Below are 13096 nucleotides of genomic sequence, written 5' to 3'. Positions count from 1 at the left end.
TGAGCTCCTGAGCAACTTGCCTTTCTTCCAGATTCTGTTTTAAAAGCTATTTCCTTGTTGGAACTCTGTCTGACTCTTGGGCCTGTGAGTAGAATGGGGAGTATTTCTGAGAAGGCTACCCTAGTGGTTCTGGATTTCAACTTTCTGCCTAAGTTTGGCTTCCAGGACCTCTCCCTCATTTTCCTATGTTGTTTGTAGCCATTTGTATCAATTCAACTGGCTTTCCCCCAACACTGTCTAAAATCTTATCTAGGTGATAACATGAGGTCCACCATCTTTGCACCCGTCAGACAAGTGACCAGGCGATCCTCATGCCCCTCCCAGCCTTCCAGCTATGTACGTGCTTAATAATTCAATCTCCAGCTAAATCAGCTGTCTTATCTCTTCCTTCTTAGGCTTAAGCCCCTGAAGAGACATTCTTGTTTATACAAGAGGATATTGCATCCCTGGAGGGCAGGTCCTGCTTTACCAAAATGATTCTGTCCTCTTTGACTGGCCTCCCTTTTCCAAGGCAGCACAGTGGCTGCCAGACTGGAGGTGGGCCTCTCTAATATGCAACTGTAGTTCTCCGCTATAGTCTGCTGTTCTAGCTTTAAGAGAGTGGAGCGCTTTTGTAAAGTAAACATTCATAACCTCTCACCAACTGGGAGATAATCATAAATGTGTGTACTGCTATTGATTTACAGCCTGCTTCACTAACACAGACTACTCAGTAATTACTGTGGATTCTTTTGGATTCATATTAGGTAAATGAGACCTTTATTAGAGGTGCTAAAATCTACAATGATTAAGACATATACAGTGATTAAGACGTATACAATGATTAACATATACAATGATTAGCTATATACACACAATGATTAGCTATATAACTAAAAAGAAACAATACCTATCTATAAACAATCATTACATCACTGGTCTCTACATCTAAGCGATGCTAAGAGTTCCTAGACCAGGAAAAGAAGCAATAAAACAATCATCACTGGTCCTTACATCATCCAGGTTCTTATCAGCTGGGGGGGGCCCTGTTCACAGCGAGAACCAGGAGTTTCTTTGACCAGGAAACATTGTTCTCTGCACAGTTCGTACGTTACTCACAGATGAGCTCCCAATTTCACTGAAAGAAACTCCCCTTTTTATAAGGCTTAGAACTCATGTTCAGAGCTAAGGAAAATTACAGGAATGTACATGAGGATGCAGTCACATGCTTCCAGCTCAAGTAAACAAACCACTGGCCAGATGGCTCATCTCCTGAACTCCGAGCATATCCTGTTTCCCTCCTGCACACACTGAATTGATCAGAGACGTGCCTTATCTTCCACATTCCAACTTGTTTTATAGACCCCGAGTGCACTGGTCGGTCAAGGCAGAGTTGCCACTACAATGTGGCATTCAATGCACTTAATCCTGTCCTAAATTAAGAATTAGACTATTTCTAAAGGTTTTTCTGAAATACACTGATAATTTACTGAGTGATAGGGAGATTTTGTCAGATAGCTGTCTTCTACTTAAGCAGTATTGCAACCTACTAGAAATGCATTGCACTTGTTTGAAATATCTGCTGTATGCTTCTTCCTGTTCTTATCTTTCTTTACCTAGAGCCCTTATTGTGATTATTTCTGCCTCTGGTTTCTCCATGTTCTTATCTGTGAATTGCTTTTGTCAAATGCAGTCTGATTTTTTGTTGCCCAAACCGAGAAAACTTCGGAACCGGCATCTGCGGAAACCTCTAGTGGTACAGGTGAGTAGTATATGTCTTTGTAAATAATTTGGCCCTTCTTGCTAAGTGAGCAACTGGGTTAATATTCTTAATGTAGTAACTGTATTTTTACCAGACATGGGTTGGGAGATTCCTTATCTGGAGCCCTAATTATTAGGTACAGATCAGGAGAGCATTCTTAATGAACCTTGTACCTTGTCTTTTGAGTCATTAGAGACTGCCTACCATAGTGGCAAAGCTATTACTGAATTGTGTTGGGACTACCATAAATCATGGAATCAATGACTAAAATATTTTTAAATCTTTGTTTAAAAAAAAAATTTGAAAACCGACTTTCTGTTGGGAGGAATGGGAGTAATCAGGCACTTTGGTGGCCTGAACACCGATTTCCTGTTTTAGTTGGCTTTGTAGTGCATTTCTCTGAAATATCTTTATATTTTAATGGTTATTAAAGGTTATTTTCCATAAAAATCTTGCAGAACATTTAATAGTTTCTGCTTGTATACTATGCAATAAATCTAATTTGGTGAAAATACCATAGGACAAAAAAAAAAAAAATCTGTTGTAGTTCCTGATGTACTTGTGAATGAATAGCTTAAGTGAAGTGATGGGTTTCATCCTGAAGAGTTTGATTTGCATGTTTAGCTTATATGAAAACCATTGGTTTTGGTGCTGCAAATAACAATATTTTAATTGGTACGTGCACTATCTGGATTGAAGACTTGTTTTAGCCAATGTATGGCAATATGAGAAATCCTGTTTAGTTTTGTTTTTTTCTCCAGCACATATCTTTTGGGCTTTTCAAGGAATGAGGCGGGGAAACATTGAAACATTCCATTTTCAAACACTAACCCATATTTCACTGCTGTGAAGGGATTCTGAGGCTATGAGCAATTTCTCTGCTTGCTCTTTCTTTCCCTGTTTGTCTTTTCTTTTCACTACAGCCATGAAAGGAAAAGGTAGATGACAAAGGAGGGAGATTCCAGTGCTTCATAGCAAGAACTCCCTCTGAACCTGGGTATACCACTCAAAATTTCTGTCTGTAGAAGGAAGTCTTTCTAGATTTAGAAATTGAGACTTCTGTTTCTGCTCGCTTTCTCAGTTTACTGGACAACAAGTTAGGCTTTCAGAAACATGTATTGGCATATCTTTTTTTTTCTCATTTATATTGAGTTTTTAATTGTAATTGTTTTTCTTCCCCTGCAGAGGACGCTTCTTCCCAGGCCATCTGGAAATGCTTCTCCGCATGTCTGCTCTTTTTCCATCTTATCTAACTCTTCTGTAGCAGGTAAAGTTTGCAGGCCTTCAATGCACCTGTCACAGAGTTCCCATTTTACTTTGCATTTTAGCACATGCTTCGGAAATTTGTAAAATAGGCCAAATTGATTAACAGTGAAATCTAGAGGTGGAAATTCAAAACTTTGGGGATGTGCAAAATATAATTCCTGGGAGTAAATAGCCAAATGTTATTCCTTGAGCTGGCAAAAAGCTTTTTTTTAAATCATGGCTGTTTTCTCAGCTGAGAAATTTTTCAGAATGGATTGCCATATATAAGAACCAAGCGAAAAAAAGGAAAAAGTCCAATCCTCACGATTGTGCACAGCAACGAGAAAAAAATGAGGTAATCAAGGATGAGGATAACAAGTTGCATATGTTAAGTCTTTATTACTCATAAGTTCTGAAGGCCTATTGTGGAAGACTCGACACAGCCGTGTTTTGGCGGGTACGCCTGCATCAGGAGCCTTGTTCCCTTTGCAATTGTCTGTACAGGATAAACAAAAACAATTACTAAGTCTGCACAAACTATGTCAGTTGCTGTATCTGATGTACTTTGTGTAGTTTCAGTAATTGTTTTCTGTTTATCCTATGCCACCAATTACAAAGGGAAAAAGGCTCCTGACACAGGCACACCTGCCAAAACATGGCTGTGTCGAGTCTTCCCACAATAGGCCTTCAGAACTTTATGGGTAATAAAGACTTAACATATGTAAGCTTGTTATCCTCATCTTTGATTACCTCACTTTTTTCTTGCAGCCATGTCTGCTCTCTCATCCTCCCCCCTCTCCCTTAAGTGTTTCTATACCGTTTATTTATTTATTAGGATTTATTTACTGCCTTGTTGAAGGAATTTACTCAAGGTGGTGTACAGTAAGAATAGATCAAACATGAGCAATAGGCAATTACAGCAGTAAAAATATTCAACTAGCAATACGAAGTATGGCATGGTATACTACTTGCAATGTCAACACAATATGTAATAGAACATTATAATTGGTAGTGATGGGTAAGGCAAAGTTGTAACATATAGATGGGTAAGAAAGTAGGAAGAGTTAGAAAGTAAGGTGACTGAAGAAAGTTGCACATGAGGGCAGAGAGATGGTTAAATATTATCTCAGCAAGGGTAGGAGTGGATAAACATGTCCCGCAGCCACTTTAGGCCTGAGCGCCTGGCCGGGTTATTTAAAAAAAACAAAAAACCTTTTCTACAATTGAGCTGTTTGATTTCACTATGGCTATTTTTCCTGTGACATCCCAGAAACCTACCAGTGGGTTTCAGTGATGCATAGACTGTTATTATTTTATTTGTTACATTTGTATCCCACATTTTCCCACACATTTGCAGGCTCAATGTGGCTTACATAATACCATGAAGGCATTCGCCAAGTCCGGTACGGAATAAATACAAAATGTTGTAGTGGGGTAGGAAAGATAAGATTCAATCAAGTTGGATTTGAGGTAAAAGGGTTTGTCAATGTTCAATACGATCTTTGATAGTGAAGTGTTGCAGGGTTGAGTCACTTAAGTTGGGTCATTCGGATATGCCTTTCCGAAAAGGTGAGTCTTTAATAATTTTCTGAATTTTAGGTGATCATAAGTTGTTTTCACCACTTGTGGCAGGGCGTTCCACAGGCGCGTGCTTATGTAAGAGAAGTTGGACGCATGGGTTGTCTTGTATTTTAGTCCTTTGCAATTAGGGTAGTGGAGATTCAGAGAAGACCGTGATGAACTGATACTATTTCTGATTGGGAGATTGATTAGGTCAATCATGTAACCTGGGGCTACAGCAATGTTCTAGGACCATGACTGGAGAACATTGCAGGAATTGTTTCAATTTTTTCTATATGGGGGGGTGGGGGAGGGGGAAGATACTCATGGATGTGCATCTTTTCAGCAGTGAAAGTTTTCTCTGAACAGCTAAGTATTTTAGAATAGGCTCCGTTATCTGATCCTGTTAAATACTAGTGGAACTTGACACATCCCAACCTGGTCGTCTTGATTCCGATTTATAGATTCTTTCTAAAATCCATCTTTATATTAGTACAAAGACACTGAGCAGCCCTAAACTTGTCACGCACTTTTAGGTTAGGTACCCAACTCAGTCCTGTTTGTAGATGATAAAAGCTTATCTGTAACAGATATTTTCCATAGACAGCAAGTTTGGTGAGACATATTATCTCACTGACCTTCCCAAGAGTTTTTTCTTTCTGCAGCTTTAGAAATAACTGCAGAGATGAGGTGAACACTGTACATAGGAGAGCCTGGCCATTCTCAGATCTTTTCACTAAATTCTGAGTTGTGAGAGAGCTATTTGTCCTGTACTGTTAGACAATGTTACCCACTTGTGTGCTTTATCATTCTGTTTATGGAAAACAGCTGAAACAGGTAAGCAATATTCTTATTCATACCAGACTAGTACAGGTGAGTAGGTTATATCCCTTTGTCTCTGAATTCATCTGCTAGAAATCAGCTCAGAGTTGACTTCACTCCCCTTATAGGGGGCTGGTGCTGCCTTCAGAACTCAGTGTTTTCCTTGGTTCCAACAGATGTTGTAAACATGTGGCCTGGTATAGCAAATATGAGTAGGTGCTCCCAGGAATGCTGTGGCCCCAGATTCCTGGTGGAGCATAGACAGAGTCCAAGGGATGCTGCAGATGACAGTCATTTTGGAACTGATTCCCCCCCCCCCCCCCTTGTGAATAGACTCGGCTGGGGCTGAGTTTCCATATCAATGGACCATTACTGGGTGGTGCCTGGTGACTTTTTACCCTTGCTGGGTCTGATAGCCTGTTCTTTGATAGCATGACCTCTTCCTAAACTGCCTCAGCGCTATGTCTGAGTTAGACTTGGTCAATGGATCTAAATTGATCAGGCTTCCCCTCTCCCTTCTTTCCACTTGTTTCTTGGTTTTCTGGTAAAAAGTGAGGCAACATACTGCAGGTAAGTTGTGGCGGTTCAGCATGTCTGCTGGTACATTTGTCCTGGCCTTGGAGCAAGCAGATAAGCAAACATCAACTGGATGAATGATGTCTACTCTCCCTCCACTTGCTTCCAGTATGTCTGGGGGAGAATAAAATGGGAGGTGATGCACTGCAGGTAAGTTATAACAGTTCAGCATGTCAACCAGTGCATTTGGCCTTCTTTGGGAGCAAGCAGGTAATCAGGCATTTAGCACTTTGCCAAAAGCAGAGCTGGAGGGGTTCCCCAGATTGAGCTGTGGGCTTCCTGCTGGTAACAGTATGGAAAAAGAGGTTTTGAACATCCCTACTTGAGACATAATGGCTCCTAGGCAGATTAATAGCTGGGGAGTCTTGCACAATGGAGTTAAGTGATGCTAGGAGCTCCTTTGGTTGGATCCTCCATATTGCCTTTTCGGGACTAGTTTGACAGAGCCACAATGAGGGGCATAATCGAACGCAAATGCCCATCTCCATGGTTGCCTATCTCCGAGGACGGGTACGCAAAGGGGCGGGACAGACCGTATTTTCGAAAAAGATGGGCGTCCATCTTTTGTTTCGATATTACGGTTGGTGCCGGGGCAAATGCATTGGATTTGTGCGGATTTGAGCTGGGTGGTATCAGTTTTCAGCGATAATGGAAACCGAAGGCGCCCAGCTCAAAAACGAACAACTCCAAGGCATTTGATCATGGGAGGGGCCAGGATTCGAACTGCACTGGTCCCCCTCACATGCCAGGACACCAACCGGGCACCCTAGGGGGCACTTGTAAAAAGTAAAAAAAAAATACCTCCCAAGTCCATAGCTCCCTTACCCTGGGTGCTGAGCCCCCAAATCCCCCCCCCCCCCAAACCCACTCCCCACAACTCTACACCATTACCATAGCACTTATGGGTGAAGGGGGGCACCTAGATGTGGGTACAGTGGGTTTTGGGGGTGGTTTGGAGGGCTCCCATTTACCAGCACAAGTGTAACAGGTGGGGGGGGGGGGGGTGGATGGGCCTGTGTCCACCTGTCTGAAGTCCACTGCACCCACTAACAACTGCTCCAGGGACCTGCATACTGCTGTGATGGAGCTGGGTATGACATTTGAGGCTGGCATACAGGCTGGAAAAAAAAAGTTTTTAAAGTTCTTTTTTTTTTTATTTGGGTTAGTGACCACTGGGGGAGTCAGGGGAGGTCATCCCCGATTCCCTCCGGTGGTCATCTGGGCAGTTGGGGCACTTTTTGAGGACTTGTTAGTGAAAAAAAAAAGCGGCCCACTTGCTTCTGCTGCCCTTCTTTTTTCCATTATTGGCCGAGCGCGCCCATCTCTCCTCGGCCGATAAACACGCCCCAGTCCCGCCTTCACCACGCCTCCGACACGCCCCCGTCAACTTTTTTCGTTCCCGTGACAGACTGCAGTTGGAGGCGCCCAAAATCGGTTTTCGATTGTACCGATTTGGGCGCCCATGAGAGAAAGGCGCCCATCTCCCGATTTGGGTTGAAATATGGGCTTCTTTCTCTTTCGAAAATAAGCTGGAATATGTAGCCATGCTTTTTTGGAAATTTCCGCACTGAGTTGAAGACATGGCAGTCTTATATTTGTGGTGCAATTTCACCCTTTCCAAGGTATAACAGTCTTTTGGAAAAGCCCTGAATGTTCTTATTGGACGCTGCTCCTTACCACCCATCAACCCCCTGCTTTCCAAGTGCTTGTCCTGGTTGATCTATTTCAGATGCTGTAAGCAATAGTGCTGAGGCAGCGCTTTCCCTTGGGTCTTTTGGAGGGTGTCTCCTGAGTCTTGCTGGCTTCCAGGGAAGATTCCAATAAGATTCTGTTTATTCTTTTAAGTGGAGAATGTTTGTCGTCTGGTGTGACAGCAAGGCCATAGATTCCCTTTCTTGTCCTACACAGACCCTGCTTGAATACCTTCTGTACTTATCAGAGTCTTTTTTCAAGACCAACTCCATAAGGGTTCACTTTAGTGCAATGAATGCTTATCATCATTGTGTAGAAAGTAAGCCTATCTCTGGACAGCCTCTAGTTGTTTGATTCATGAGAGGTTTGCTTTTGTCAGAGCCCCTGTGAAACCTCCACCAGTGTCATGGGATCTCAACAGCGGTCTCACTCAGCTGATGAAAGCTCCTTTTGAGCCACTGAATTCCTGCCATCTGAAGTACTTCACCTGGAAGGTCGTTTTCTTGGTGGCTGTTACTTCAGCTTGTAGGGTCAGTGAGCTTCAGGCCTTAGTAGTGGATGTACCTTATACAAAGTTTCATCACAACAGTCTTCCGCATGCACCCTAAGTTTCTGTCTAAGGTGGTGTCGGATTCCATCTGAACCAGTCTATTGTCTTGCCAACATTCTTTCCCCAACCTCATGCCCATCCTGGTGAAAGCAGCTTGCACACCCTAGACTGCAAGAGAGCGTTGACCTTTTACATGGAGCGGACGAAGCCCTTCAGACGGTCTGCCCAGCTTTTTGTTTATTTTGATCCTAATAGGATGGGGGTCGCCATTCGTGAAACGCACCATATCCAGTTGGCTGGCAGATTGCATTTCCTTCGCATATTCCCAGGCTGGGCTGGCTTTGGAGGGTCGTGTTACGACTCATAATGTCAGAGCTATGGCTGCGTTGGTAGCCCACTTGAAGTCAGCCTCCATTGAAGAGATTTGCAAGGCTGCGACGTGGTCTTCAGTCCACACATTTACATCTCACTACTGCCTTGAGCAGGATAACAGATGCGACAGTCAGTTTGGGCTGTCAGTGTTGCAGAATCTGTTTGGGGTCTAGAATTCAACTCCACCGTCCTAGGCCCGTTTTAGTCTGTTCCAGGCTGCACTATCATCTAGTTTGTATATAGTTTATCTGCGTTAAGTGCTTGCCGCTGCAAAGGCCCAGTTGTCCAGTGTTGTTTTTGGTGAGCCTGGATGCTAGAGATTCCCCACTTGTGAGAAAAAGCAAGCCTGCTTGTCCTCGGAGAAAGCAAAGATACTTACCTGTAGCAGGTATTCTCCGAGGACATCACGCTTCTTGGTCTCACAGTCCCGCCCATCTCCTATTGGAGTTATCTATTTGCATGTTTTTGTTCGTTTTCTTGCTTTTGTTTTAAACTAGTGGGCTCGCACTCCTAAAAGCTGTAGTTTTTTTTTCGATGGCAAATTTACTGGGCCGGGCGACGCGGGACGGTATCTATCCACTTGTGAGAACAAGAAGCCTACAGTTTTCAGAGAATATCTGCTACAGGTAAGTATCTTCACTTTTCTGGTAGAATCATGCATTTTCTCTTCTGATGGTATAGAAGTCAAAAGAAGTAAGTCAGGGCAGGGTTTTTGGTCACCTTTAACATGTTTGTAAGTGTCTTAATTCTTTCTGAAGTTTGGATAGGTCTTTGGTCTGTTGATGTTTATTCCACTCTTGATATACCGCCTTACTGTAGATGTGTCATAAAAGGCATAGTTGTTTTTAAGTAATTGATTTTAGGAGGAGTCAAGGAGATAGCCTCGGACCGCACCATCAAGGCAAGTCAGAGGACTTGATTGGAGTGCAGGAGTCAACATAGGAAAAACTAGAATTTATTTTTTCATAGGATAATAGCAGGGTAGTGCCTCAGCCTGGGTATGGAGGATTGGCAGTTTGACACCTTAGGTGTAGGAGTCCTTTCTGGTCTGGATAGAACTTGAGTATATCCCACTCATCTGGACTGGTCTGGTATTTGGACTCAATCGGGGGCTGAAGTGATAAACATATCCCTCTCTCCTTCCACTTAGAAACTGGAAGATTAAATTTGGACATAAACTGCTAATTTCCTGTCCTTGAGACCTGCAAGACCAATCCAGAACCTATGGAAGCCACAGTGGTCAAAAACTGACACATTTGAAATTCTAAGAGCGAGTCTGTTGTGTTCCATCCAGGAGGTAGTTGTACCCTTGGTGCGTAGAACTCCTCATTCCTGTCTTAGTGACCATGAAATATTTTTGACTCACCAGGTTTGGCCTTGGTGGTGAATTGTAAACCCCAAAATTGCATTTGGTCTTAGTTGTGGCATAGGATACTGAGTAGCTAAAGGCAACACCAGCCCCCTGACAAGGGGAGTGAAGTCAGCTCTCAGCCATTTTTCTCTGCCTTCATTGGCTGGCTGGGGGATATAACCCACTCAGCTGGACTGCCCTGGCAGGACTCAAGGAAAGGAAATGACCTTGCTTTACATCTACTCTGGAGCAGGTTTAGATGTATGCTCCTAATTTCCCTAGAATAATTTTATGAAATGATTATATATTTTTTGTTTTATGTATATTTTAATTTTATTTAGTCTTTGCATATTTTCTGTTTTCCATGTATGATTTTAATCATTCTTTTTAAACTATTGAAAATTGCTGTTATGTTTTCAAGTAAGTGGTATATCAAATTATTAAACCTTAAGACTTTCACATAGTGCACATGTCTTTTATAAATTAGGAGTAAAATATGGGCCTTCACTCTGTCAGGATGTAAAATATATAGTAACCCCTTGAGGTGCTTCACTTTTCCTTATGCTGTAATGCAGGGGCATCCAAGTGTTCTCCACGATGGGCCACATGGTCAGAAATCCTTGTGTGTGCAATTTGCATGAGTGGTTTAGCCTGCTACAGCATGGTTTATAGTAAAACCTGTGAATCTCTTCTGAAAGTGTGACTTCATATCCTCCAGTTCTGCGATGCTTCAAAATCAAGTGTCCTAGTTAATAGGTAAATGAATTTTTTGCTGAAAAATCGCCCTCTCCACTCAACCGAAACTGCGCTTACTAAAGTCTCCAATGACCTATTACTGGCTAAATCCAGAGGTCAATATTCCATCCTCATTCTTCTTGATCTTTCCGCTGCTTTTGACACTTTCGATCACAGCATACTTCTCGATACCCTGTCCTCACTTGGATTCCAGGGCTCTGTCCTTTCCTGGTTCTCTTTCTACCTCTCCCTCCGCACCTTTAGTGTTCACTCTGGTGGATCCTCTTCTACTTCTATCCCTCTGTCTGTTGGCGTACCTCAGGGTTCTGTTCTTGGTCCCCTCCTCTTTTCTATCTACACTTCTTCCCTTGGTTCATTAATCTCATCCCATGGCTTTTCCTACCATCTCTATGCTGATGACTCCCAAATCTACCTTTCTACCCCTGATATCTCACCTTGCATCCAAACCAAAGTTTCAGCGTGCTTGTCTGACATTGCTGTCTGGATGTCTCAACGCCACCTGAAATTAAATATGACCAAAACCGAGCTTCTCATTTTCCCCCCCAAACCCACCTCCCCGCTCCCCCCGTTTTCTATTTCTGTTGATGGCTCTCTCATTCTCCCTGTCTCCTCAGCTCGAAACCTTGGGGTCATCTTTGACTCTTCTCTCTCCTTCTCTGCTCATATCCAGCAGATTGCCAAGACCTATCGTTTCTTTCTTTACAACATCCGTAAAATCCGCCCCTTTCTTTCCGAGCACTCTACCAAAACCCTCATCCACACCCTTGTCACCTCTCGTTTAGACTACTGCAATCTGCTTTTTGCTGGCCTCCCACTTAGTCACCTCTCCCCTCTCCAGTCGGTTCAAAACTCTGCTGCCCGTTTCATCTTCCGCCAGGGTCGCTTTACTCATACTACCCCTCTCCTCAAGACCCTTCATTGGCTCCCTATCCGTTTTCGCATCCTGTTCAAACTTCTTCTACTAACCTATAAATGTACTCACTCTGCTGCTCCCCAGTATCTCTCCACACTCGTCCTTCCCTACACCCCTTCCCGTGCACTCCGCTCCATGGATAAATCCTTCTTATCTGTTCCCTTCTCCACTACTGCCAACTCCAGACTTCGCGCCTTCTGTCTCGCTGCACCCTACGCCTGGAATAAACTTCCTGAGCCCCTACGTCTTGCCCCATCCTTGGCCACCTTTAAATCTAGACTGAAAGCCCACCTCTTTAACATTGCTTTTGACTCGTAACCACTTGTAACCACTCGCCTCCACCTACCCTCCTCTCTTCCTCCCCGTTCACATTAATTGATTTGATTTGCTTACTTTATTTATTTTTTGTCTATTAGATTGTAAGCTCTTTGAGCAGGGACTGTCTTTTTTCTATGTTTGTGCAGCGCTGCGTATGCCTTGTAGCGCTATAGAAATGCTAAATAGTAGTAGTAGTAGTAGTAGTAGTAAGTAGTCTGCATCCTCTGATTGGGTGGACTGCACACTGGATGCCCCTGTTGTAATGCATTGGTAATCTCTCCTCTCTGCTTTCTTTGTTTTGTTATGGCAGCCTTAAAGTAGAAGTCTTCTTTCTGATGCAGCTGTCCTGTTTATTATTTTGAAAAGAAAATGTAAACCGAGCTTAATTTTGCTTCTTTACAAAAGCTAATGCTACTAATGTCAAAATCTATCTGTGACTAAAGAGAGTGATGTTGGCATTCCAGCTTATACATTATTGTAGTCCTCATTATTGTATCTAAGTAATGTTGCTTACATCTGGTATGCACTGTAAACTGCATAAAAGAAAGAGAAGTTCTTACTGCATCACTAAGGGCCAGAGGTGCTAATGGGTTGTTCTCATATACAGGGCGATTTTTATAAAAAGCTTCCTTGAGAAGCCAGTGTGTGTATACGAAAGAATGCAATTAATTTCCCTTTGAAAATTATCCTATGGAAGATACACCTTCAGTTTTCTTGAAACTGTACATGAGTTGTAGGTTTGACAAAGAAAAATATTTTGTATATTTTATCATCTTGCCTTTTTAGGAAAAGGCTCCTTTCGGCCCATCCAGTCCTCACTCACTAAAGCAGCTGTGTCTCGTCCCATTGTCCCTAAAGTGGTTCCAACACCTTCAACTAATCATTTGTCAAGTAAGTGCCTGTGCAATGAGATTGTGGGACCCTTGCCTCTATAGAGTAAAGTGTATGATAGCACCCAGCTTATCCTGCAGGTACTGTACAATTTGGTTTTTGCTGTTATGGTAGATAGGGAATGAAAGAATGTGGAGGAAAATGAAACATAAAACAAATTATTATATTTATGCTCCAGTTTTATTGATTAGGTAAAAAGTCCGCCAAGGTGGACGAACGCCGAAATCCCACAAAGAGAATAACAGCGCAAAGACACTGGGAAGTGGGCTGTTGACTCAAGAGACCAGGACAACAGTCTGGTGTCTAAAA

General features: G+C 42.8%; 1 protein-coding gene across 1 annotated transcript in view; it reads left to right on the top strand.

Annotated features, from left to right (window-relative positions):
• Positions 1-13096, top strand: part of CRAMP1 (cramped chromatin regulator homolog 1) — a 615140-nt gene that overhangs the window by 366763 nt on the left and 235281 nt on the right. Inside the window, 3 exon segments of the mRNA XM_030211519.1 lie at positions 1673-1741; positions 2927-3008; positions 12683-12787. Of these exon segments, the coding sequence (XP_030067379.1) occupies positions 1673-1741; positions 2927-3008; positions 12683-12787 (256 nt within the window).

Source organism: Microcaecilia unicolor, chromosome 8, assembly GCF_901765095.1.
Source record: "Microcaecilia unicolor chromosome 8, aMicUni1.1, whole genome shotgun sequence".
Taxonomy (NCBI): Eukaryota; Metazoa; Chordata; class Amphibia; order Gymnophiona; family Siphonopidae; genus Microcaecilia; species Microcaecilia unicolor.
The sequence above is the reverse complement of the archived record's forward strand: the minus strand, read 5'-3'. Positions and strand labels throughout refer to the sequence as shown.